Source organism: Rhinopithecus roxellana, chromosome 19, assembly GCF_007565055.1.
Source record: "Rhinopithecus roxellana isolate Shanxi Qingling chromosome 19, ASM756505v1, whole genome shotgun sequence".
NCBI lineage: Eukaryota > Metazoa > Chordata > Mammalia > Primates > Cercopithecidae > Rhinopithecus > Rhinopithecus roxellana.
Window position 1 is genome coordinate 54,490,252 of NC_044567.1, and position 27,655 is coordinate 54,517,906.

Sequence of the window (27,655 nt, forward strand, 5' to 3'; positions counted from 1 at the left end):
CCCGACCGCGCGCCGCCGGCCTCCCCTCCCCCCGCCCCGCCCACGGCCCCTCCCCGCCCGTCTCAGGTCCCTCCCCTCCCCCTTTATCTCTCCCGCCCCCCGCACCCCTCCGGCTCGTTCGCCAGTTCCGGTCACGTTGCTGGGTGTTTACGCCTCAAGCCCGCCCCAGACCCCCCTTCGGCGCCCCCGAGCCCCCCGGAGCCCCGGCCCGACTGCCCCGCAGCCTCCCAGCAGCTGATGGCGCCGCAGCCAGGGCGGGCGCTGCGGATCCCCAGGCACAGCTAGCGCGGGGGGAAGAGCGCCGCCCCCACCCAGCCCGGCCCGGACCCAGGGCCCCGCCGGCCGGTGGCTCCCAGGTCCCGAAGGTGAGGAGGCTGGTCGGTGGGCGTGGGGGGTGTGGGCGCCGGAGCGGCCCCAGTGGGGAGCAGCGCGGCCGAGCTCCAGCTCCCCCGGGAGGGCTGGCGCGGGGCTGGGCACCGCAGCGCGCGGGAGGCGGGCAGGACTCGCGGCGGGCTGCTGGCAGAAGTTGTCCTCCACCGCCCAGACCCGGGCCCTGCCTGGCGCTGACGGGCGTCCAGAGCGGCCGTAGGTCGAGCCCCGCCACCACCCGCCACACACACCTTTCTTTCTGCTGCCTTTGCCCTCCTCTCTGTTATCTCGCTTCCCCGTCCTCCTTAGTCTCCACATCCCCCCCAACCCCTGCCTTCCTTGGGAGTCATATTGGAGGCATAATTAGGGCAGAACCTGAAGCCTGAAGGGGGTGAGGGGCTCGAGTTTCCCCATACACCCCATTCCCGTGTGACTGGATCCTCAGCTTTGCTGAGGTGGGGGTTTCTGAGAGCTTCAGTGCAGAGGGCAGCCAGAGTTGAGGGGTTCAGGGGAAGGGGCTCTGGAGTGGAGAGGACCACAAGGTCCCTGGGGGATGTGGCTCCACCACTGGCTAAGTGGCCCCACCTTGCAGACAGAATCCTAGACATCTGTCAAAGGCTGAGTCCTTGTTCCAGACTCCAGTCCCCAGGAAAGCCAAGGATTTGGGGTTGGGGGACCAGCATACTTATTTTTTAATATGTGTATTTACTTGCCCTGGTGATTCCCAGTAAGACTCAATCCATTCTCCCTGTTACAGCAAAATTCATTATGGGCCTGTTCCTTGCAAGAGATTCCCAGAGACAAAGCCTTGCCCTCAGGAAGCATATGGCTTAGCACAGAAGCCAGGTGCATTCAGGCACATGCACGTGTGCGCACACACACACACACACACACAGAGGATGAAGACTTATGGCTTAGCACAGAAGCCAGGTGTGTGCAGGCACACGTGCACACACACACACACACACAGAACAAAGAGTGATAATATGGCAGACTGTGGTGCTAGCTGCCACTCAGATTCCAACAAATTGCCTGGGGAACAGAGAGACAGCAGAGAGTCCTTCCATCTTGGTGGGGGATCAGGGATGGCTTCATGGTAAAAGTCACACCAGAGCAAGGCCCTGAAGGATGGATCAGGTTTCAAGAGGCAGAGATAAGGTGCATATAGTAAGCCAGGGGATGGTCTGGCTACCGGGCTACTGGAAGACTTTGTCATCAGAGCAGCAAGAGGTAGAATCCAAAAGAGGAGAAGAGCAACCTGCAGATGTGGACTGCTAAATGCAGGCTGATCTTCTCCTCTTTGGGATTCTCTTATGAGAGGCCATAAATGCCAGGATGAGCACCCGGTGGAGTGTTTCTAGTTGCCAGGCACTGTAGTTGCGTATACTGAGCAAACTACTTTACCTTTCTAAGCCTGTCTCCTCATCGATAAAGTGGATACATTAATAGAATCTTCAACGTGGGGTTGTCGCCAAGATAAATGAGTTAATATATGTAAAATGCTAAGAACGGTACCAATTACTTATAAGTATTATTACTTATGCATTGATGCCACGTCCAAGAAAGGCTTCTTGAGTTCCTGCTCTCCTATTGCCTCAGGCCTCTGAGTCAGGCCATGAACAGGAATAATGACTAAGAAACATAACGCTCGTGTTGATTATTTCTTTTGAGACCGAGTTTTGCTCTTATTGCCCAGGTTGGAGTGCAGTGGTGCGATCTCAACTCACTGCAACCTCCGCCTCCCAGGTTCAAATGACTCTCCTGGCTCAGCCTCCCGAGTAGCTGGTGCTACAGGTGCCCTCCATCACGCCCTGCTAATTTTTGTATTTTTAGTAGAGATGGGGTTTTGCCATGTTGGCCAGGATGGTCTCAAACTCCTGACCTCAGGTGATCCGCCCCCGTCAGCCTCCCAAAGTGCTGGGATTACAGGCGTGAACCACCGCGCCCAGCCTGATTCATTTATTTGTTCACTTATTGCCATGCCTGTCCTATCCAATATACCTGCCCTGACTATAAGAATAATAAAAATAAGTCTAACAATCTCTTTTTTTTTTTTTTTTTTTTTTTGAGACGGAGTCTCGCTCTGTCGCCCAGGCTGGAGTGCAGTGGCCGGATCTCAGCTCACTGCAAGCTCCGCCTCCCGGGTTCACGCCATTCTCCTGCCTCAGCCTCCCGAGTAGCTGGGACTACAGGCGCCCGCCACCTCCCCGGCTAGTTTTTTGTGTTTTTTAGTAGAGACGGGGTTTCACCGTGTTAGCCAGGATGGTCTCCATCTCCTGACCTCGTGATCCGCCCGTCTCGGCCTCCCAAAGTGCTGGGATTACAGGCTTGAGTCACCGCGCCTGGCCACATTCTCCTTAAAACAAGAAAACATACATACTTAAAGAATTTTAACAAAACGTGGCTGTTAAGAACAGCACAAAGGTATTTGTTGACTTGATAAATATTTTCAGTCCCAAACAGAAAAGAAACACTAGGAAAAGCTGAAACTGGGACAAGAGAATCCATCAGTGAGTGAGGGGTGGCAGACAATGCAAACCCCAGGCAAGCAGGTCGCAAGAAGTGTGGAGTCTGGTTCTTCTCCCAGCGACCTCCTCTGCTTAAGGGAAAGAGAGGCGGCAGAGGCCAGGGAACCTTGAGCAGACGAAAAGGGTGTGGGGAAGGTGAGATTTAGATACCCAAGGAAAGACTAGACTACAAAAGAGGTTTTCAAACTGCTGCTTAGCAGGCCAGGCGCTGCGGCTCACACCTGTAATCCCAGCACTTTGGGAGGCTGAGGCAGGTGGATCACCTGAGGTCAGGAGTTCAAGACCAGCCTGGCCAACATGGCAAAAACCTGTCTCTACTAAAAATACAAAAAATAGCTGGGTGTGTTGGTGGGTGCCTGTAATTCCAGCTACTCGGGAGGCCGAGGCAGGAGAACTGCTTGAACCCAGGAGGCGGAGGTTGCAGTGAGCCAAGACTGAACCACTGCACTCTAGCCTGGGTGACAGAGGAGACTCCGTCTCAAAATAAAACAAACAAACAACAAAACAAAACAAAACTGAAGCGGGGGAGAGAACTGCAGCTTCCCACTTGCCAAGTCGGTGGTAACTGGGTAGGAAAGTGAGTACCCAGAAGCTCCAAAGAGACAAGCGGGAAGAGAGGTCATTTTCAGGGATCGGGAGCCCAGACCTCAGAGAGTCCAAACTGTGCCAGGGTCAGAAAGCTCCGGAGCCTGACACTTTACCTGTGATTGGGGACCTGAGCATATAAGCCTTCTCCACCAACTTCCCCAAAGGGAAAAGTATTTGTAACTTTCAGACACATCAGAGACATGTTAAAAGTACTTGGAATTAACCCTATAAATTGTGAATCTTGTGTTAGGGTCTTTTTAATATTTTTGGTAACAATTTTTTTAAATGAATATTTTTTCATCAAGCTAGAAAGGCCAGGCACAGTGGCCCATGCCTGTAATCCCAGCACTTTGGGAGTCTGAGGCCAATGGATCACTTGAGGTCCGGAGTTCGAGACCAGCCTGGCCAACATGGCAAAACCCCGTCTCTACTAAAAATATAAAAATTAGGCCGGGTGCGGTGGCTCAAGCCTGTAATCCCAGCACTTTGGGAGGCCGAGGCGGGCAGATCATGAGGTCAGGAGCTCGAGAACATCCTAGCTAACATGGTGAAACCCCGTCTCTACTAAAAATACAAAAAATTAGCTGGGTGTGGTGGCAGGCGCCTGTAGTTCAGCTACTCGGGAGGCTGAGGCAGGCGAATGGCATGAGCCCAGGAGGTGGAGTTTGCAGTGAGCCGAGATCGCGCCATTGCACTCCAACCTGGGCGACAGAGTGAGACTACGTCTCAAAAATATATATATATATACAAAAATTAGCCAGGCATGGTGGTAGGCGCCTGTAATCCCAGCTACTTGGGAGGCTGAGGCAGGAGAATCACTTGAATCAGGGAGGTGGAGGTTGCGGTGAGCCAAGACTGTGTCATTGCACTCCAGCCTGGGCAATAAGAGCAAAACTCCATCTTGAAAAAAAAAAAAAAAGAAAAAGAAGGAGAAGGACAAGGGGAAGGAAAAATTAACAGGAAAAAGAACTCAGAGAACCAGAAGAAGGAGGGGAGCAGAAACAAGGCAGGCTCTGAGGTGCTCAGGACAGCAGAAGAGGAGTGTGACTCTCTTCCCCAAGCGTGTTAACTCAGGAGGCTAGACATCTAGTACTGTGTTGGGGGGAGAGATGGAACTGATAGCTCCAGCCCGTCAGCTACTGTTACTGACCTGGGCCAAGTCCTCAGGCATGAGCTTCTGAAGCCCAGATGTTCCAGGACTGCATTGATGATGGGAAAATCGGATGTTTTCCTGGCTTGGGCCTTCTGAAGTAGTGCCTGCAACTCCCCAGCTAGACAGAGAGATTTTTGTTGTCACTAGTTCCCTTCCCCACTCTATCTCCCACCCTCCCCCAAACAAACTAAACAATAATGTCTAAGAGAGAATATTTGCCAAGATCGTTTGTGACCCAAATTTCCGCCCTGAGAAAAGCAGCCTGCCTAGTTGGAAGCAAATACTCAAGTCGTTCTGGGAAAGCACAGAAACAGCTGGTTGGCTCAGCCTCTCACCGGTGGCCAGGGTCCAGTCTCCAGAGCTGTGTGGGAAGGGCTTTTACTCTTCAGAAACATTTGCATTTCAGTGGCTGGGAACAGACATTTTCTCTTTCTCTCTTTATCCTAAGCACAGGCCCACACACCCACCTTCATCCTACAGGTGTGCGCACAGCAGACATAGCATCGAGAGAATCGAGAAACACAGGTACTCCTTGAGACACACACGCAGGCTCAGGCACACACACAGATACGCAAGCACACAAACCCTGACAAAGACTCACAGTTGCATAGACACGCAGCTCACCTGTTTCTCCTGAGTTATGCACCAGTGTATTATGTTTTATTCTATCTTTTTTTTTTTTTTTTTGAGACAGGATCTCACTCTGTCACCCAAGCTGGAATGCAGTGGTGCAGTCATGGCTCACTGCAGCCTCAAATTCCTGGGCTCAAGCAATCCTCCCACCTCAGCCTCCCGAGTAGCTGGGACCACGCCACCCCGCCCAGCTAATTTTTGTATCTTTAGTAGAGACAGGGTTTCACCGTGTTGTCCAGGCTGGTCTCAGACTGCTGGGCACAAAAAAGATCTGCCCGCCTCTTCCTCCCAAAGTTCTGGGATTATAGGCATGAGCCCCCTGAGCCTGGCTGCACCAGTATACTGGCCTGCCTACGAGACATCTAGTTCTCCTTGTCTGAGGTCTTTTGGGCATATCACACCTAACACATGACAACTTGATCTTACTTTGTGTAAATCTGCTTCTCCACCGGTCTCCACCAGTGAGTGGTAGACAAATTCACTCACTCTAAAGATATTTACTGAGTGCTTCCTGTTTGCCACATACTGTGCTAGGTACTAAGAACAGGAGGAACCAAAGCAATGTCCTTCATCTCAGTTGCTAACAATCTGGCAGGGGAAACAGACAAGAAACAAAAATTAGGGGCTGGGTGCAGGAGCTCATGCCTGTAATCCCAGTACTTTGGGAGACTGAGGTGGGTGGATCACGAGGTCGGGAGTTCGAGACCAGCCTGGCCAACACAGTGAAACCCCGTCTCTACTAAAAACACAAAAATTAGCCAGGTGTGGTGGCGCATGCCTGCAGTCCCAGCTACTTGGGAGGCTGAGGCAGGAGATTGACTTGAACCCGGGAAGCGGAGGTTGCGGTGAGCCGAGATCGTATCATTGCACTCAAGCCTGGGCAACAGAGCCAGACTCCATCTCAAAAAAATAAAAATAAATAAATAAATAAAAATAAAAATTTAATATATTCATGTGGTAATACATTCACGGAAGAAGAAATCATGCAGATTAGGGGAATGGAGGGTAACAAAAGATTCTACTTTAAATTGGGTGATGAGAGAAATCCCTGATGAGCTGACATTTGGAGAGTCCTGAATGAAGGAGGGGACCAGGCCCTGAGGAGGTCTTGGTGAAGGGCAATCCTGGCAGAGGGGACAGCACGTACAAAGTCCCCAAGGCAAGCGTGTGCTGGGCACATTCAGGAAGCAGCAAGGAGGTCGGAGTGGCTGGGGTGGAACCAGCAGGATGAGGACAGAGGGAGCCAGGGCAGACTGTGCAAGGCTCAGAAGAACTTTGGGTTTGTTCTGAAGTGTGATGGAAAGCCACACAGAGGGTTTTGAGTGGGGTATGGGGAGACATGATCAGACTTATATTTGTTTTTGTTTTTGTTTTTAGACGGAGTCTCACTCTGTCGCCCAAGTTGGAGTGCAGCGGTGCAATCACGGCTCACTGCAACTTCTGTCTCCTGGGTTCAAGAGATTCTCCTGCCTCAGCCTTCCAAGTAGCTGGGATTACAGGCATGCGCCACTATGCCTGGCTAAGTTTTGTATTTTTCTTTTTTTTTTTTTTGAGACGGAGTCTTGCTCTGTCGCCCAGGCTGGAGCACAGTGGTGCCATCTCGGCTCACTGCAAGCTCCGCCTCCTGGGTTCATGCCATTCTACTGCCCAGCTAATTTTTGTATTTTCAGTAGAGACAGTATTTCAGCATGTTGGCCAGGCTGGTCTTGATCTCTTGACCTCAAGTGATCAGCCCGCCTCGGCCTCCCAAAGTGCTGAGATTACAGGCATAAACCACTTGCCCAGCCTCAGGGTTTTGCCTAATTAGGTCAGGCCCACCCAGAATAATCTCCATTTTGATTAAATCAAAGTCAACTGGAGGCCTTAATTACATCTGCAGAATCCCTTCACCTTTGTGTATAGCGTAATCACAGGGGTGAGATCTGTCGTACGCACAGGCCCACCCACACTCAAGCAGAGCACCTGCATACCAGAGCCTGGGAATCTTGGGGACCGTCTTAGAACTCTGCCTGTCACAAGGCATCAGCCTAAAACTTACTTCCTCAAAGAGAACTTTCCTCACCCCAAATCTAAAGTAGGTTCCCCTCTTTATTCTTTCACATTACCTTGTAGGTCTCTTTGATGGCCCTTATCACAGATTGTAATTTTTTTTTTTTTTTTTTGAGACAGTCTTGCTCTATTCCCCAAGCTGAAGTGCAGTGGCATGACCTCTGCTCACTGCAATCTCCCCCTCCAGGGTTCAAGCCATTCTCCTGCCTCAGCCTCCTGAGTAGCTGGGACTACAGGCATGCATCACCACAACCAACTAATTTTTGTGTTTTCAGTAGAGACGGGGTTTCACCATGTTAGTCAGGCTGGTCTCGAACTCCTGACCTCGTGATCCGCCCGGCTCGGCCTCCCAAAGTGCTGGGATTACAGGCGTGAGCCACCACGCCCCTCCTACATTTCTCTATTTTATCTATCTATCCATCTATCTGTCTGTCTGTCTGTCTATCTATCTATCTATCTATCTATCTATCTATCTACCTACCTACCTACCTATCTGTGTATCTATCCTTCTATTTGAGATGAGTCTTGCTCTGTAGCCTAGGCTGGAGTGCAGTAGCGTGATCTCGGCTCACTGCAAGCTCCGCCTCCCAGGTTCATGCCATTCTCCTGCCTCAGCCTCCGGAGTAACTGGGACTACAGGCACCCACCACCACGCGCAGCTAACTTTTTGTATTTTTAGTAGAGACAGGGTTTCATCGTGTTGGCCAGGATGGTCTCGATCTCTTACCTCGTGATCCACCCACCACGGCCTCCCAAAGTGCTGGGATTACAGGCGTGAACCACCTCGCCCAGACTTACTTATTTTTATTTTTATTTTTTTGGGATGGAGTCTCGCTCTGTTGCCAGGCTGGAGTGCAGTGGCACAATCTCCGCTCACTGCAACCTCTGACTCCCTAGTTCAAACCATTCTCCTGCCTCAGCCTCCCGAGTAGCTGGGACTACAGGCACGCACCACCACACCCAGCTAATTTTTGTTATTTTTAGTACAAACGGGGTTTCAGCATGTTGGCCAGGATGATCTCGATCTCCTGACCTCGTGATCCACCCACGTTGACCTCCCAAAGTGCTGGGATTACATGCGTGAGCAACTGCACCTGGCCTGAATATTTATTTTAGACAGAGTCTCACTGTGTTGCCCAGGCTGGAGTGCAGTGGTTTGATCTCAGTTCATTGCAACCTCTGCACCCTGGGTTCAAGCAATTCTGCCGTGTCAGCCTCCCGAGTAGCTGGGACTTCAGGTGCACACCACCATGCCTGGCTGATTTTTGTATTTTTAGTAGAGACGGGGTTTCACCATATTGGTCAGCCTGGTCTCCTGACCTCAGGTGATCCACCCGCCTTGGCCTCCCAAAGTGCTGGGATTACAGGCATGAGCCACTGTGCCAGACCTTACAGTTCTTATCTCATTTAATCCTTACAGCTATCCTAGGACGGTAGGATTTGCAGCCCCATCTTACAGGGGGAAGGAAAATGGCTCAGAGAGGTTAATTTTCATGCCAAAATCACACAGCAGGTAATTGAAAGAACCACAAATCAGCTGGGTCTAGTGGCTCATGCCTGTAATCCCAGCACTTTGGGAGACCAAGGTGGGAGGATTGCTTGAGGCCCGGAGGTAGACACCAGCCTGGGCAATAAAGTGAGACCCTGTCTCTACAAAAAATTTTAAAAATTAGCCAGGCATGGTGGCGGTCACTTGTAGCCTTTAGCTACTCGGGAGGCTGAGGTGGAAGGATTGCTTAAGCCAGGAGTCTGAGGTTGCAGTGAGCTATAATCGCCCCACTGCACTCCGGCCTGGGTGACAGATTCAAACCTAGGTCTGTTCCCAGTGTAAATATCGGTGTAAATATTGGGAACCTTCTCTGGATTCGAAAGACTTGGTTGGAGAATTGACTCTGTCACCACTTACTGAGCACGTGAAGTGGCACAAGAGCCTTTTTCTGTGAACTGGGGTGGTAATACCCGCTGAAGTGTGGTTGGCAGAAGTAAGATCATGTGTTGTTTCCTGAACATGGCAGATGGTCAGCACATGGAGCCAGCGATCCCCACGGGCCAAAGGGCCACTCCTTGCTGAAATGAAAGGCCTATTTGGATGGCCGGGTGCGGTGGCTCACGCCTGTAATCCCAGCACTTTGGGAGGCCAAGGCAGGCAGATCACAAGGTCAGGAGATCGAGACCATCCTGCATAACATGGTGAAACCTTGTCTGTACTAAAAATACAAAAAATTAGCCAGGTGTGGTGGCGGGCGCCTGTAGTCCCAGCTACTCGGGAGGCTGAGGCAGGAGAATGGCATGAACCCAGGAGGCGGAGCTTGCAGTGAGCTGAGATCTCACCACTGCACTCCACCCTGGGCAACAGAGCGAGACTCCGTCTCAAAAAAAAAAAAAGTTAGAAAGGCGGCCGGGTGCAGTGGCTCACACTTGTAATCCCAGCACTTTGGGAGGCTGAGGCAGGGAGATCACGAAGTCAGGAGATCGAAACCATCCTGGCTAACACAGTGAAACACAGTCTCTACTAAAAATACAAAAAAAAAAAAAAAAAAAAAAGAAAAATTAGCCAGGCTTGGTGGCAGGCACCCTATAGTCCCAGCTAGTCAGGAGGCTGAGGCAGGAGAATGGCGTGAACCCGGGAGGTGGAGCTTGCAGTGAGCTGAGATCCTGCCACTGTACTTCAGCCTGGGCGACAGAGTGAGACTCCGTTTCAAAAAAAAAAAAGGGCCTATTTAGTTGGATTAGAGGGTCAGGGGAATACCAGAGAAAGGGGTCCAGAGAAAGGAGTGCCCCGAGGATGGGAGTTCTCAGGGGGGACCTGCTCAGTGTGACCCCACAAATGAAAATATGGATTTTCCGAGTCTTACATGGAATCTAGTCTGGAGGGGACCATTTGGTGAACAGAATTATTCATCTTACTGGCCTGTCTCTCCCACTGCCGAGGACATTTCCGGGGCAGGTGAAGGCAGGTTCCTCAAAAGCTTAGGGAGTCCTTGGCTGAGAAACCGGGAGCTCTGAGTCCTGGGCTCCAGTGTTTGCTGTCTGCCTCTGCTTGTCCAAGATGCTGATTATCACACAAGAGATTCATCGGGAAGGGGGCGGAGCCAGAAGAAGCAGAGCTGGATAGCCAGGCCATCGTTAGCATTCAGGGATGCGTGCCTCTCATCTGTCACTGCAACTCAACGTTCCACCGTGGGAGTCCCTGCATGGGTCTCTTTTCCCTCTCTCCTATTCCTCTTTTTTATTGTATTTATTTTTATTTATTTATTTATTTATTTATTTATTTTTTGAGACAGAGTCTTGCTCTGTTGCCCAGGCTGCAGTACAGTGGTGCAATCTTGACTCATTGCAGCCTCCACCTCCCGGGTTCAAGCAATCCTTGTGCCTCAGCCTCCCGAGTAGCTGAGATTACAGGCACCTGTGCCACCACGCCCAGCTAATTTTTGTATTTTTAGTAGAGACGGGGTTTCACCATGTCAGCCAGGCTGGTCTCGAACTCCTGACCTCAAGCAATCTGCCCACCTTGGCCTCCAAAAGGGCTGGGATTACAGGCATGAACCACCGAGTCTGGCCTATTTATATATTTTTAGAGATGATATCTCACTTTGTTGCCCAGGCTGGTCTCAAACTCCCGGACTCAAGCCGTCTTCCCACCTCAGCTTCTCAAAGTGCTCGGATTACAGGCGTGAGCCACCACACCCAGCCTCCTCCCATGTCTCTCTCTTTTTTTTTTTCTCAGGCAGAGTCTCGCCATGTCACTCAGGCTAGAATCCAGTGGCACAACCTTGGCTCACTGTATCCTCCGCCTCCCGGGTTCAAGTTACTCTCCTGCCTCAGCCTCCCGAGTAACTGGGATTACAGGGATGCGCCACCAGGCCCGGCTAATTTTTGTATTTTTAATAGAGATGGCGTTTGACCATGTTGGGCAGGCTGGTCTCCAACTCCTGACCTCAAGTGATCTCCCCGCCTTGGCCTCCCAGAGTGCTGGGAATACATGAGTAAGCCAACACGCCCAGCCTGTTTCTCTTTTATTTATTTATGTATTTATTTAGAGACAGAGTCTTACCTCGCCCAGGTTGAAGTGCAGTGGCATGATCTCAGCTCACTGCAACCTCCGCCTCCTGGGTTCAAGCCATTCTCCTGCCTCAGTGAGTAGCAGCTGGGATTACAAGTACGTGCCACCATGCCTGGCTAACTTTTGTATTTTGAGTAGAGACAGGGTTTCACCATGTTGGCCAGGCTGGTCTCAAACTCCTGACCTCAGTTGATCCACCCACCTCAGCCTCCCAAAGTGCTGGGATTACAGGTATGAGTCACCACGCCGGCGCTTTTTTTTTTTTTTTTTTTTTTTTGAGATGGAATCTTGCTCTGTAGCCCAGGCTGGAGTGCAGTGGCATGATCTCAGCTCACTGCAACCTCCGCCTCCCCGTCCCAATTCAAGCAATTCTCCTGCCTCAGCCTCCCAAGTAGCTGGAATTACAGGCATGTGCCACCATACTCAGCTAATTTTTGTATTTTTAGTAGAGATGGGGTTTCACCATGTTGGCCAGGCTGGTCTTGAACTCCTGACCTTATGATCCACCTGCCTTGGGCTCCCAAAGTGCTGAGATCACAGGTGTGAGCCACTATGCCCGGCCCACCTTTCTCCTTTACAAAGGGACTCCACCACCTGCCTTCAGCCCAGAGTCAGTTTTAGTGAAACATTCACCAGATCTTCCTCCACTGCCACTTGGAGGAGCCCGGAGCCCTGGACTGTGGTTAAGTTGAAGTGGAGTTGAACTAAAGGAGAATAATATTCAGAACAGCCATGTAGCCCTTGGGCTGAGATACTGTGGGACGTCAGAGCTGGAAGAGACTCTAGGGTTCACTCACTCCACATCCCCCTCATTTTACCCCTGAGAAAACTGAGAGCGCACAGAGTGCGAGGGCTCACCCAGGTCACACTGCTAGAGGGGAAGAGCAGGCTAGAACCCAGGTTCTCTGTCTCTCTACTGACTTTGCCACTCCATTTGTTTTCCTGTTTGAGAAGCAAAAGAGGCTTAAGTTATATGGGCCTGGGTGCAGTGGCTCACGCCTGTCATCCCAGCACTTTGTGAGGCCGAGGCGGGTGGATTGCCTGAGGTCAGGAGTTCAAGACCTGCCTGGCCAACATGGTGAAACCCCGTCTCTACTAAAAATTCAAAAATTAACTAGGCGTTGTGGCAGGCACCTGTAGTCCCAGGTACTCAGGAGGCTGAGAAAGGAGAATTGCTTGAACCCGGGAGGTGGAGCTTGCAGTGAGCCGAGATCGTGCCACTGCGCTCCAACCTGTGTGACAGGAGCAAGACTCCATCTCAAAAAAACAGTTACATGGGAGCAGGAGAAGGAAGCCATCGCCCTCTGGTTCTCCAACTGTTAAATGGGAATAATGATGCTTTCCTGCCAACTCCCCTGCTTTTTCATGAAGCCTGAATGAAGGAAGAGTGGGGAGGTGACAGCAGTGGCAGAATCATCTTCCTGGTGGCAACAGGACCCAGCGCGGAGGAGACGGTGAAAGAGCTGAGGGCGGGCAGCGCAGATGGGCTCAGAAGAGGTGGGTTCACCTTGTTGTCCTCCCTAGGTGGGGCCCAAGCCCTGGGTTGCCATGGATACCGTGTCCCTGGAGCATCAGATCCAGAGCGTGCAGCGCCACATCAGCTTCCTGAAAAAGGAGCAGATGGCCCTGCTGCGAGACCTGCACCTGGAGATCCTGAGGCTGCAGAAACGCTGTTCAGGTGAGGCCGGGAGAGGCGGCCGGACGGGTGGGGAGGGGCTGCTGTCATCATCACAGCCACGGTCTCTGGGCTGTGCCCACCAGCAGCCCCCGTGAGCCTCACACGGCACCAATTCCGCTGCCTCTTTTTCTGAATAAGGAAACTGGGACTTGGGGAGGTGAGATGGTCAGAGAAGTTGGAAAAGTTCTAGAAACACCTGAGAGTTTCAGGGCAAAGAGCTCTGGTTAGGGCCTGGCGCGGTGGCTCATGCCTGTAATCCCAGCACTCTGGGAGGCCGAGGCGGGCGGATCACAAGGTCAGGAGATCAAGACCATCCTGGACAACATGGTGAAATCCCATCTCTACTAAAATACAAAAAATTAACCAGGTATGGTGGCGGGTGCCTGTAGTCCCAGCTACTCAGAAGGCTGAGGCAGAGGAATCGCTTGAAGCCAGGAGGCAGAGGTTGCAGTGAGCTGAGATCATGCCACTGCATTCCAGCCTGGGCGACAGAGCAAGACTCTGTCTCAAAAAAAAAAAAAAAAAAAAAAAGCTCTGGTTAGGTAGTGGAGGACTCCTAGGAACCAATTCCCAGAGGTTCCCACCCTTTCCAAGTCACTGTTCACCAAGCAATTCCCAGCCCTCGGTCTAGCTAGGGAGACAAACAGGTCAACTAGTGATATTAAGGTAGAGCAGAAATCAAGCAGGAGCTCCTGGGCAGGAGCATGTCCAGCTTGAGGAGCAGGAGCTGAAGGAGGAGGGCCAGCGTCCGAGGCTCCCCAGAGGAGAGATGCTTCAACTCCCTGGAGGCTGCAAAGCATGTGGACATGCCCAGATATCACATGGGAAAGGGGAGGAGAGCGAGCGTTCCAGATGAAGGGAAGAGCACGGCAGAAGCTCGGAAGCCAAAAGCTCATGGAAGGTTCTAGTTGATAAAGCAGCACTTAAAGGAGACTGATAAGAAATCCAGCTGGAGGCTGGGCGTGGTGGCTCACACCTATAATCCCAGCACTTTGGGAGGCGGAGGTGGGTGGATCACCTGAGGTCAGAAGTTTGAGACCAGCCTGGCCAACATGGAGAAACACTGTCTCTACTAAAAATACAAAAATTAGCCCAGCGTGGTGGCGCATGCCTGTAATCCCAGTTACTAAGGAGGCTGAGAATTGTTTGAACCCAGGAGGCGGAGGTTGCAGTGAGCCAAGATTGCGCCACTGCACTCCAGCCTGGGCAACAGAGCAAGACTCCATCTCCAAAAAAAGAAAAAGAAAGAAAAGAAATCCAGCTGGAGCCAAAGTGTGGAAGACCTTGACAAACACCATGACCACCAAGGAGTCCTCCTGGGTAGTGGGGAGCCACAGAAAGTTTTTGAGCAGCTGAGTGCTGCCTGATCAGCATTATCCTACATTAAGAAACTCAGTCTGGGCCGGGTGTGGTGGCTCACGCCTATAATCCCAGCACTTTGGGAGGCTGAGGCGGGCGGATCACCTGAGGTCAGGAGTTCAAGACCAGCCTGGCCAACATGGCAAAACCCCGTCTCTACTAAAAATACAAAAAATTAGCCAGGCGTAGGGGTGCGCGCCTGTAATCCCAGCTACTTAGAAGGCTGAGGCAGGAGACTTGCTTGAACCCAGGAGGTAGAGGTTGCACTGAGCCGAGATCATGCCATTGCACTGCAGCCTGGGCTACAAAGTGAGACTCCGTCTAAAACAAAAACAAAAAGGAAACTCAGTCTGGCAGTTGTATGGAAGCTGAACTGGTGGGAGAGGGAGGTAGGGAGACCAGCAGAGGTGATGAATATTCCAGGGGAGGATGAAGAGGGGTAGAATGGGGGCGACCCGTGGGAGGTACGGTGAAGGAAAGGACTTGCCTGCTGAACGGATTTGTGAGCAGAGCAGAGGGAGGCACCAAGGATGAAGTGAAATCCCAGGCCTGGCCTCTGCTCTTGGACTTGGGGCCTCAGCTGCCTGGGCCCCTCAGAGGCTTGGCTCTGGCCGGAGTGCTCACTGAGGCCGCGTCTCCACATGCACACTTTGGAGCCAGTGACTCACAGACCGTCTCAGCTGGGAGGGCCTGGCCTCTTCGTCGTACCTATTTAGGTAAACCAAGGCCCAGAGAAAGAGTCACACGATATGTCAGTGGTGGAGGGAAGATGAGAACCCAGAGCTCTAGACTCACAGCCCTACGTGCCTCTGCAGCTTTCTGGACATTCTCTCCCCAAGATGCTCAGACTTCAACTTCCCTTCCAGCACCTGCTCCTGGGAACTCCCCACTGCCCAGGGAAACTTTTGAGTCCCAAACGATCTGAGTGGTCCACCTGACTTCCTACACTGTGACATGAGAAGCCAATAGTCCTGCCGGGCACAGTGGCTCACACCTGTAATCTCAGCACTTTGGGAGGCTGAGGCGGGCGGATCACCTGAGGTCAGGAGTTCAAGACCAGCCTGACCAACATGGAGAAACCCTGTCTCTACTAAAAATACAAAATTAGCCAGGCGTGGTGGCGCATGCCTGGAATCCCAGCTACTTGGGAGGCTGAGGCAGGAGAATCGCTTGAATCTGGGAGGAGGCGGAGGATGTGGTGAGCCGAGATCGCGCCATTGTGCTCCACCCTGTGCAACAAGAGTGAAACTCTGTCTCAAAAAAAAAAAAAAAAAAAAAAAAGATGAAGACGCCAGTGGTCCTGACTCAGCCATCACAGCTTCCAAAGGCTCCACAGACAGGGTCAGCCACACATTCTCATCTCCCCTGAAGACTGGATGGGAGCAGAGGCCAGCGTCAGGGACAAGAACGGCCCAAGTATCTCACCCCTGCCTGATGCCACCTTTTCACTGCAATAACAAAATTAGAAGAGGAAACCGTAAGACGCCCTAGCAACTCCTCTCGTTTCTTTCTCTTTTGCCCCAATTCTGAGAACTTGTGGTCCCTCCTTTTAGGACACAGGCCAGATACGTGGAGGAGGCAGGAACAGAGTGCCCTCACCCACGCCACCCTTCTCAGATGGGTATGGGCCTGAAACCTCTTGGTTTTTTTTTTTTATTGCTATTATTTTTCATTTTTGAGACAGAGTATTGCTCTGTCGCCCAGGCTGGAGTATAGTGGCGCGATCTCAGCTCACTGCAACCTCTGCCTCCTGGGTTCAAGCGATTCTCTTGCCTCAGCCTCCCAAGTAGCTGGGATTACAGGTGCCCGCCACCATGACTGGCTAATTGTTGTATTTTTATTAGAGGTGGGGTTTCACCATGTTGGCCAGGCTGGTCTTGAACTTCTGACCTCAGATCATCTGCCCACCTTGGCCTCCCAAAGTGCTGGGATTACAGGCGTGAGCCACCGCGCCCGGCCACCTCTTGGTTATTGATTAAGGAGATAAAAATAACTGGCCCAGGCCAGAGCAGCCACTCTTGAGGCTGAAATGACTGAATAAGGCCTTTCCCCCAAGAAGGAGGTGATGAGAATGGAGAAGATAAGGGGAAGGAGATTAAAGAGGGACCCAGGGCTGGGAGGGGGCTGGGAGAGGGGAGAGGCTGGTGTAGGAGCCTAAGGGACAGGCTGCCCAGGGAGCTGGCTGAGGATGGGTGAGGACTCAGAATGAAGGGCTTGAGAGGTGGGTATGTTCTGGGGTGGCGAAGCAGCCTGATTGATGACAAGAACTACTCACAGGCGTTCAGCACCAACTCAGCCCTTGGCCAAGCCTACTGTTTATTTTTTCTCATTTAATCCTTGGACAGTCCCTTGGAGAAGAGGTGCTATTGTGCCCCCATTCTCTAGATGAGAAAACTGAGGCTCAGAGAAGTGCCGTTACTGGCCCAAGGTCACACAGCATATCTGACCTCACGCCATGCTCATGTGTAGCCCAGCTGAGATTTTTATCACCCTACCCCCAAGTCCTGTGTTTAAAGGCTGAAGAGAAACCACCCACAGGGAGTTAATGGCAGAGCCAAGGTATCTCCGCTCCCAAATCGCTGAAATTAGGCCAAGGTCCCTGGGCTACATCACAAGGCCCTGGAGGAGAGGCCAAGTTGGTCCCAGGAAGCCCTGGAGGTAGAGGCATCAGAGTCCTCACAGGGGCCCCAGGGAACAGGTTCAGACTCTGGTCACAGCAGAAGGCTCAGGCACCCTGAGCTGCCTATCTCCTAGCAACAACCGGCCTCCCCAGAGAAGGCACCTCTGGCAAAGCCCTGGGTCTCTGGCAGAGCTGGTGAGGGCAATGAGGAGGAGGGGCAGAGGGGTCACAAGGCCCCTGAAGGCGCTGCTGGGTGGTAGTCCCAGAGATGCACCGCCTTCCTCCCCCGACCCCCGGTTCACACCTCCTCCCCGTGGGCACCAGACTGTGTCCCTGCGGGTGTACACAGGTGCCCCGAGTCAGTCTGCATCACAGGCAGCTGCGGCTTCTGGCTTCCTTCTGCCTTTGTACCAGTTCTTGAGCCCTGGTGGAGTCGGGGGAGTGGGGGTGGGGCTGGAAAAATTATCAAACTCGCCTGAGCTGAGAAGTGGAGTTTGGGGGGCACTAAGGAATGGAGACTGGGGGGACAGGCAGGCAGAGGGGTGACGGCTGGGCTGCAGCACCCAGGAGGAAACTGCTCCTGCACCAGTACCCTTGAGTGGCTCCTAGCCTGCCCGCCCCATCCCCTCAATGCCAATCCAGGCCCCCATCACTAGACGGCACTGTCCTCCTCGAAGCCCCTCCCTGCCGTGGGGAATATGATGGAACTGGGGCTTGGGAAGGGGCAGCGCTGATGTTCAGATAATAACACAGGCTCGACGGTACTGGCTGTCAAAATAGCGAAAAGCAAGTGTCCAGATGGGTAAGTAGCCACTGCCCTGAGCCTGCCTCCGGTGCCGCCAAGCAGTTCTGGACACTCCAGCAGCCATCAGCTAAACACGAAAGGGTCAAAGCCCTGCACAGCAAGGGTCCTCCAGAACTGCTCTGATTGGCTGGCATATCACCCCAGGAAGGGCAGATAGTCCCCCAGCCCCGAAACAAGCCAGGCTCCTCAGTCCCATGAGGGGTGAACTGAACTCCAAACCCAGGCTTAAAGCTTGAGCTGGGAAGATTTCTGAGCTTGGAGTCAAGCTGGCCAGGTTCAGGCTATGCCCTGGACACATCTCTTCATCTCTTCCCCTGGCAAGGTTGTGGTAAAATAGTACAGGAGTGGCTTCTAAAGATTCTTATTGCCACTCTTACTGAGCTGTTATTCCATGATTTCTCTGTCACTCACACACACACACACACACACACACAAACTGCCTTTTCTTTTCTTTCCCCCCAGAACTGACCCATGACCTGGAAATGAGAGAGGCCCAATCTCACCAGCAAGGTAAGAGAAGGACCACTGGTGGGGAAGTGGCATGAGACCCAACACTAGAGTTTTTCCCAGCCCTTAGTAGGACCCAAGCCTTCTCTGTCCCCAGCCTAGACTTGGGGACAGTCACTCCTTGGCTGGTGAGCAGAGTGCAGGATGTCAGCCACACCTGCCCAGTGGATGACACTGTGAAATGCCTTGTGCAGTGAACAACCTGCACCACCTCAGTTGGATGACCTGGTGCAGTGAACAGCCTGCACCACCACACATAATACCCTCTATCCATGTCTGTCCAAAGCGAGGAAAGGAAAGCAGGAAGGAGATGGTAATGTGGCTTTACTTCCCCTTAGCCTGCTTAATTCCTTGCTGTGACCCACCTCCCCAGTCCTTCCCATCCTTGCACAAGTGATCACATGGTCAGTATCAAGATTCACTGAACTGTGGCCAGGCGCGGTGGCTCACGCCTGTCATCCCAGCACTTTGGGAGGCGGAGGCGGGCGGATTATGAGGTCAGGAGATCAAGACCATCCTGGCTAACACGGTGAAACCCCGTCTCTACTAAAAAAAACTAGCTGGGCATGGTGGCGGGCACCTGTAGTCCCAGCTACTCGGGAGGCTGAGGCAGGAGAATGGCATGAACCCAGGAGGCGGAGCTTGCAGTGAGCTGAGATCCGGCCACTGCACTCCAGCCTGGGCGACCGAGCAAGACTCCGTCTCAAAAAAAAAAAAAGAAAAAGAAAAAGATTCACTGAACTGAGTGATCACAGGCCAAGTGTCAAGATACATGACAGGATGGGCTCCTTGACTTGAAGGAACTTGGTCTATATGAGAAAGGAAACACCCACATTAGTAAATCCTGCATTTTACAAAAGCGTGGCTTCTTGCTGTTGTAGAAATTCCACTAAAATATTTGTTTACAGAATATTCACCCATAAAATGGCGGGGGGGGGGGGGCTGGGGGACTTCAGTGGGTGTAGACTTTTAATTTTGCATGATTAAAAAGTTCTAAAGATCTGTTGCACACCAACATGAATAGACTTAACAGTACTGAACGGTACTCCTACAAATGGTTAAGATGCTCAATTTTGTCATGTTTTTGCCCCACAATTAATTCTTTAAATTGCATTGTTGAGATCTTTATCATCAGATTATAAGACCTCAGAACTAGAACTGAGTGTTACCCATTGTCTCTGAAGTACAAGATGCGTTACCTGACTTGGAGGGACAGAGTAACTAATTTTTTTTTTTTTTTTGAGACAGAGTCTCGCTCTGTCACCCAGGCTGGATTGCAGTGGGACGATCTTGGCTCACTGCAACCTCCACCTCCTGGGTTCAAGTGATTCTCCTGCTGCAGCCTCACAAGTAGCTGAGACTACAGGTGCACACCACTACCCACCGTCTAATTTTTTGTATTTTTTAGTAGAGATGGGGTTTCACCATGTTGGCCAGGCTGGTCTCAAACTCCTGACCTCAGGTGATCCACCCACCTCAGCCTCGCAAAGTGCTGGAATTACAGGTGTGAGCCACCGAGCCTAGCCAGGACACAGTATTTAACTAAAAATGAATCACAAGGCCAGGTGTGGTAGCTCACGCCTGTAATCCGAAGACTTTAGGAGACCAAAGTAGGACATAATCACTTGAGCCCAGGAGTTCAAGACCAGCCTGGACAAAATAGTGAGACTCTGTCTCTACCATTTTAAAAAAATATTTTAAAAGGCCAGGTGCGATGGCTCACTCCTGTAATCCCAGCACTTTGGGAGGCCAAGGCGGGCAGATCATGAGGTCAGGAGATCGAGACCATCCCAGCTAACATCGTGAAATCCCGTCTCTACTAAAAAATACACAAAACTAGCCAAGTGTGGTGGTGGGAGCCTGTAGTCCCAGCTGCTCGGGAGGCTGAGGCAGGAGAATGGCGTGAACCTGGGAGGCGGAGCTTGCAGTGAACCGAGATGGCACCACTGCACTCCAGCCTGGGCCACACAGCGAGACTCCGTCTCAAAAATAACAAAAAACAAAAATTTTAAAAATGTTAAAAGGAATCATAAAAATATTCTTTCTTGGCCAGAAGAGTTCTTAAGAACAGTCTCTTCCATATTGATGTGTTGCTTATAGATGAAGTGCTACAGGCTGGACGTTTAAGCTATGATGTTAGGGACCCTAGAACCTGCTTTATGTATTCGTGCATGAAGATCAGCTAGGGATCATCTAGACACTTACGAACTTGGACTAATTCTGCCCACTTTAGAGGACAACCACAGGCAACCTCTTGGTGCCCAGATGGCTGGAGGAAGGCAGCACACACCCCAGACACTAGATTAGGACAGTTCTGTAACAAAGCCAGTTTCACCCCATTTACTGTCCTTTGTCTGAAAGGGCTTTTGAGATCACCTGGGCCCAAGCCACTGCCCCAGTGTCCTCATTTTTATCTTTTTTTTTTTTTGGAGACAGGGTCTCATACTGTGTCACCTAGGCTGGCGTGTCATGGCGCCATTTCTGCTCACTGCAACCTCTGCCTCCTAGGCAGGCTCAAGAGATCCTTGCACCTCAACCTCGAGATTAGCTGGTACGACAAACACGTGCCACCATACCCAGCTTTTTTGTAGAGATGGGGTTTCGTCACGTTACCCAGGCTGGTCTCCTGAGCTTAAGCAATATCCCCCCTCAGCCTCCCAAAGTGCTAAGATTACAGGTGTGAGCCACTGTGCCTGGCCTATCTTCTCTTTCAATGGGCTTTGAGAACTCTTTCTTTTTTTAGAGACAGGGTCTTGCTCTGTTGTCCAGGCTGTAGTGTGCAGTAGCACAATCGTAGCTCACTGCAGCTTTGTACTCCTGGGCTCAAGAGATCCTCCCGCCTCAGCCCTCCCCTGAGTCACTGGGATGAGTATGCCAACCCACTGGGCTTAAGAACTTTCTTTGTGCTCTCTTTTTTTTTTTTTTTTGAGATGGAGTCTTGCTCTGTCGCCCCAGCTGGAGTGCAGTGGCCCGATCTCAGCTCACAGCAACCTCTGCCTCCCGGGGTCAACCAATTCTCCTAGTGCAGCCTCCCAAGTAGCTGGGATTATAGGCGCACGCTACCATACCCAGCTAATTTTTGTATTTTTAGTAGAGATGGGGGTTTCGCTATGCTGGCCAGGCTGGTCTCGAACTCCTGACCTCGTGATCCACCCACCTTGGCCTCTCAGAGTGCTGGGATTACGGACATGAGCCACTGTACCCGACCCTCTTTGTCCTCTTATCACTTGGTGATTTTCATCTTTTCAGGGTCACTTTTTGCCACTTTCAGCTGCCTACGTCCCTACACTCACCTGTGCCAAGTCCTAGGATATGGTCCTGCCGAGGTAGAGCTTCCAGGAGGCAGGGGTCCTCAACTCACGCTGCACACGAGAACTACCTGGGAAGATCTGAGCAACACCAGTTCCCAGGTCCGACTCCAGGGATGCTGGTTCAATTGGTCTTCCGTAGTGCCCAGGAAACAGCATTTTTTAAAGCTCTCTGGGTGGTTCCAGTGTCTCTCCAACCTGCTACAGTGGCAAAGGCCGACAATAAACAAGTAAACAAAAAATGACAAACATGTGGCCAGGCAGGGCGACTCACACCTATAATCCCAACACATTGTGAGGCTGAGGCAGGAGGACTGCCTGAACCCAGGAGTTCGAGACCAGCCCAGGCAACATGGCAAACCCTCATCTCTACAAAAAATGTGCATGCCTATGGTCCCAGCTCCTGGGAAGACCGAGGTGGGAGAATTACTTGAGCCCAGTGATAGAGGCTGCAGTGAGCTATGCCACTGCCCACCAGCCTGGCAACAGAGGGAGACTTTGTCTCAACAACAACAACAAAAAAAGGCCGGGCATGGTGGCTCACGCCTGTAATCCCAGCACTTTGGGAGGCCGAGGCGGGTGGATCACAAGGTCAGGAGTTGGAGACCAGCCAGGCCAATATGCTGAAACCCTGTCTCTAAAAATAAAAAAATAAATTAGCCAGGTATGGTGGCAGGTGCCTGTAGTCCCAGCTACTCAGGAGGCTGAGGCAGGAGAATCACTTAAACCCAGGAGGCAGAGCTGCAGTGAGCCGAGATCACGCCACTGCACTCCAGCCTGGGCAAGACTGACTCCGTCTCAAAAAAAAAAAAAAAAAAAAAAAAAAGACGTGAGAAATGGCCTATGAAGGAAACAAGGACACTGACTCCCTTCCTGTGCACACTCGCAGCTCTTTCTGTCTCTTGCTCTCTGGGCTTTTACACAAGCTGTTCCCTCCGTCTGCAGCATCCTTCTCTCCTGTCTTCACTACTTAACTACTGTTTATCCTTCAGATCTTAGCTCAAGTCTCTTCTGCTGGGAAGATTTCCCTGATTAGGTCACATTCTCCAGTTACAGTCACAGCATTGACTTTCCACATGTCACATTTGCAACCTCACACTTATTTGTGATTATTTATCATGTCTCTCCCACTATGCAGTAAGCTTCACGGAGACCGTTTTATTATGAGCCCTATCTCCAATACCTAACGCAGGGCACAAAGTCAGGGCTCCACAAATTATCTGTGGAATGAATAAAGGGCCAGGAATGGGTGTGCACTTAAGCTGAAACCTGAAGAATTAGAGGCGAGGCCAAACAGTGTAGAACAGGTAGGAGGGCGGAACAAGGCAGGCCACTGAGCCAACGGGTGGGAAAGGAGGGGGAGCGCCGTAGGATGTATAGGTGGGGACGTGGGGAGGAGTGGGGCTTTGTTTTGTTTTTTTTCTTTGCTTACTGAGACGGAATCTCGCTTTGTCACCCAGGCTGGAGTGCAGTGGCACGATCTCAGCTCACTGCAACCTCCACCTCCCGGGTTCAAGCGAGTATCCTGCCTCAGCCTCCTGAGTAGCTGGGATTACAGGCGCCCACCACCACCATGCCCGGCTAATTTTTGTATTTTTAGTACAGACGGGGTTTCACCATGTTGGCCAGGCTGGTCTCGAACTCCTGACCTCAAGTGATCCGCTCACCTCGAACTCCCAAAGTGCTGGCATTGCAGAAGTGAGCCCCCGCGCCCGGCCTGGGGGGTTTGTTACACGGAGGGCTGAGCCGTGCAGGTTCTGTTCCAAGCCAGGCGGAGACCGTCACCTCTGGCCTCTGCTCCGTTCCAGAGGCGGCGTCACGGGAGCTGGAGAGCAAGTGCCGCGCGCTGGAGTCGCAGCTGGAGGCGCGGGCCGCGGCCAACGCGGAGCTGCGGCGGGAGGTGGCACAGCGCGAGGCTCTGGTGTCCGCGCTGCGCTGCAGCCTGCGCACCGAGGAGCGCCGCTTCCTGGAGGAGCTGCGCCGCCGCAGCCACCGCGCCACCGTGCTGGGCACCGAGCTGCAGAAGCACACCGAGGCGGCCGCCTACCTCTCCTGGCAGCTGCACGCGGCGCGCCAGAGACTGCAGGCCCCGCGCCCGGGCCCCGGGGCCGCAGCCGAGCCCCGGCTACGCCGCCGCGCACCGCGGGCCCGCCGCCCGCCTGCTGCCCATGAGGCCGCCGCCAAGGGCCCCGGCCGGGACTGGGCCGCCTGGGACCGCGGGGCCGACGCCCTGGACGACGCCGACCCGATGCCCGACCCCGCGCTCTTCCTCCGCAGCGCACGGAGGCCGCTGCGGCCCAGTGTTCGCAGCCCGCGCCAGCCGCCTCCGCAGGAGCCCCCGGACCTCGCCGGTCCGCAGCCCGCGCCCAGCCCGCCCTGCCCGCCCAGCGCGCCCGGGGACCCGGAGTAGGCGCGGGGCTGGCCTGGGTGACGCGGGGCGGACGGGGAGGGCCAGCCAGGGACGCAGCTCGGGCCCCGCAGACAGGTCCAGGGGGCGGAGGACAGCCGCCCCTCCTCCAGGAAGCGGGGCGAGGCGGCCCCGGCTTCCCCCAAACCCCCGAACCGCCAGCCTTTTGTACTTCCCGACGTTTCCAAAGCTTCGAGCCTTCTCCTCGCGCGAGAGCTCCTCCGCGGGGCCGAGCGGGGCACCTTCTCTACCGAGAGGACTCGCAGTCCCGATCCTGGCCTGGTCCCACCTGCCAGCGAGGTAGGAGGGACGGGGGCCACGCCCTGCCCCGGGGAAGCCGACAATCCTTAGTGGGGCGGGGAGGGCTGGCCTGGCCTACGGAAAGGTGTGCAGAGTGGCATTGACGCCCCAGGCCCCCCAGCTCCCCCCGCCTCCCCCACCCCAGGCCGACGCCCTTCCCGCCAAGCCTTCTTCCTCTCCAGGAGAGGCCCGGGCTAGGGGCTGGTCCTTCTACCCCTACCCCGACCCTGCCGATAGGTCCTTGCAGGTGAGCACGGAACACTTTAGAAGACACGTCCTCGCAGAACCCCTGGTGGGAAAAGTGCGCCTGATGGAAGCGTAACTTCTGGAAGGTAGCATCCATAGGCCCTGAGAGAGGATTACAGAACCTCCTGGGTGGCCGGACTTGGTCTAGAGCCGTCTCCAGCTCAGCTCTTCCCGAGTCCGCCACCCCCCTGGGTATGCGGGGACTGGGAGCTGTGCTGGGGAAGGGAGATGACAGGCCTGCTGGCAGCCAGGCTTCCTGAAGGCAGGAGCTGTCTTCCCCCGCAGGAGGTAGCCCCAGGGGTTTTCCTAGTCCTGTTTATTGGTGCTAATTTTGCTCGGCTTCCTAATCAGCTGGCTGCACCCAGAGACAAGAAGAAGAGGGCCTTGGCCGGGCGCGGTGGCTCACGCCTGTAATCCCAGCACTTTGGGAGACCGAGGTGGGCGGATCACCTGAGGTCAGAAGTTCGAGACCAGCCTGGCCAACATGGTGAAACCCCGTCTCTACTAAAAAATACAAAAATTAGCCGGGCGCGGTGGTGTGCGCCTGTAATCCCAGCTACTCGGGAAGCTGAGGCAGGAGAATCGCTTGAACCTGGGAGGCGGAGGTTGCAGTGAGCCGAGATCACTGCACTGCACTCCACCTGGGCAACAAGAGCAAAACTCCGTCTCAAAAACGAAAAAAAGAAGGAGGGCCTGGCTTCTTGGAAGTGGCAGCTACTGATGGGAGTTTGGGTTTGGGTTTGCTGGGGGGATGGTGGGAGCACAGGTTAGTCCCCATCCTGGCCCCCTCCACAGATGCCCCTGAGCCTGTTAGAATCTGGCAGTGGCGGGCTGCTCAGTTCCCTGCTGTCTAGCCTGGGGAATGGTGAGGTGGAAAGGGGAAAGCTCCACCTCCTAACACCCGTCTCCTAAGCTCCCCTGACACCACCAAAGGCAGGAAGGACAGTTTCAGCGCAGCTTCTTGCCCCTACCCCCAGCCCAGCCTAGAAGGAAACACAAACCCCTCTAGCCCATGCCATCCTCCTGTGTGGGTCCTGCATCAAGTCCTAAGTGCCTGTGAGGTCTTCCAGGGCCTTCGAGGGGAGGACGTGGGGCAGGGAGAGTCCTTTACCTCCCTCACAGACACCCCTTTCCTGACAGGTCCTGACCCTGGCTGAGGCCACACATTCTGTGTCACGCAGGGGTCTGGGAGGTGAGCAGAGTCAAGCTCTAGGGGTGACAAGCTCTTCTCTCATCACAGCCCCATGAAGAGGGGGGAGTCCCCGATCACACCCCCTTTCCCTCCATTTGTTAGAGGGAGCAGGAAATTGGCAAGAAGTAGAGACCAGTGAGCGAGCAGACTCAGGGCCAAGCAATGTGCGGCTCTCCCAGCTGACCCCACCTGGGACTGCCCAGACCACTGAGCAATAACCACGCCTGGTCTGGGGTGTCCAGCTCCTGGGATTCAGATGGCTGAGGTTGGGGCACCCTTGGGACAGCGCTCTCCAGTCTAGCTTGGGTCAAGAAGGTGGCCTGGGGTCCTTGCTTTGCCTGCCCCCACCTCTACCCTCTACTAGTCCTGCAGTTGCGCCTGTGCCATCTCTGCCCCCCCTCAAGTGTGTGTAACTCACTGCACCCCTATTCTGTCCTCCTCCCTTTCAGAACCTGTCTGTGTGTGAGGGCCTCACTCCTCTCTCGGAGGTGCCCAGAGGACCGTGGGAAGGAGGGCTAAAGTCTCTTTCCAGAGGAGCCCACACAGGCCCTCATCTCCCACAACCACACTTTTGGGGTGAACAGGGTGACTTTGTTAGGTCAATTCTTCTGCAGAGATGGTGAAGTACTTTATCTGCCCACCCACCCACTAAAAGCCATAGCTCCATCTGCCTGTCCTCCCCCAGCTCTATAGCAATAGCCCCCTTCCCCCTTCCCTCCTGGGCATCCAAGGTGTCCAGCTGGGGGCCCCCACCGCACTCTGGCCCCAGGGATCTTCCAGTGGCCTACCTGCCTCTCCCGAAGTGACTCCATCAGCGCCACCCAACTCCCGTCCCTCTTCCAGCAACCACTGGAAGGTGCTTGGAGATCCCCAGATGAAAGGTTCTGGGTGCTGGGGCAGCTGACTCACTGACTCAGCTGAGGTGCCGGAGGTGCCTGGGAAAGGAAATAAGGCAAGCTGGGGGAGCACCTGTGGCAGACACATGGTTCCAATTTCACAGCAATTCCCCTCCTCGCCCTCCTGCAAATAATGGAGACTTCCCTCCAGCCACCTGCACAGAAGCCTCTGTGCAGCAGAATGAGACTGGGAGCTGGAGTCAGTGGTCTGCTCTTGGCCTCAGGGGCCCAGCACTCCTCAGCTTCAGGGCCCTGGAGAGGCCCCACCCTCCCTGGGTCTGGCTTGAGAGCCCACCTGGCCAAAGGGAAGCCTCCCACCGCCATGCACTCCCCACCCCTGGAATGTCTTGGTGACTAAGAAGGGAAAGGATTGTATTTCTCTCCTCTGCTGCACGAATCCTCATTGGGAGAGACAGTGTGTTGAAGAGGACACTCAGGGTCCCTAGGTGGAGCTCCTGCCACACCTCACGTGTGGACAGCTCCAGGACAGACAGCTGCAGGCAGGGACCTCCCCCTGCTCTGGAAATCAGCCAAGTAGCACTGGGCAGTGCAGTTTGAGGCTCTGTACCCCTGGCCCCCGCAGCCCAGCCACAGCACCCTCTAGCTTGGGGGACTAGTCCGGGGTCAAAATGGGGTAGCCCTTCCCCATATAAGCAGTAGGATGGCGTCCCCCCTGGTGGAGAGAGGAAGGAGGCCTAGAGGGTGTGGGGCAGCTTCTCCTCAGCGTGGGGAGCCAGGGGTCTCCAAGCACCTTCTCCTGGACATGCCAGCCTTGAATGGGGGGCGCGCAGGGCTTCAGACCCACCTGGCAGGAGCCCTGCTCCAAATTCTCTGTTGGCTGCGCTTTCGAATCCAATGCTTTTCAGAGTGTATTCACTCGCCCACAGAAATAGAGCCCTGTGCTTTAGGGGTGACTGTCATATGCCTTATTCTTAATAAAATCTCTGAAAAACA

General features: G+C 53.5%; 1 protein-coding gene across 1 annotated transcript; it reads left to right on the forward strand.

Moving 5' to 3' along the window:
- The first annotated feature begins 129 nt into the window (after positions 1-129).
- On the forward strand, positions 130-27,655 carry CCDC92B (coiled-coil domain containing 92B). Its single transcript, XM_030923836.1, has 4 exons — positions 130-365; positions 12,908-13,061; positions 18,308-18,355; positions 23,469-27,655. Exons 2-4 carry the CDS (start codon positions 12,932-12,934, stop codon positions 24,068-24,070), a joined length of 780 nt encoding a protein of 259 aa, XP_030779696.1. The 5' UTR covers positions 130-365; positions 12,908-12,931; the 3' UTR covers positions 24,071-27,655.

Coding starts and splice junctions, on each gene's coding strand:
- CCDC92B (XM_030923836.1), top strand. CDS start 12,932: ATGGATACCGTGTCCCTGGAGCATCAGATCCAGAGCGTGCAGCGCCAC. Junction 13,062..18,307: donor GCTGCAGAAACGCTGTTCAG/GTGAGGCCGGGA, acceptor CTTTCCCCCCAG/AACTGACCCATGACCTGGAA. Junction 18,356..23,468: donor GGCCCAATCTCACCAGCAAG/GTAAGAGAAGGA, acceptor GCTCCGTTCCAG/AGGCGGCGTCACGGGAGCTG.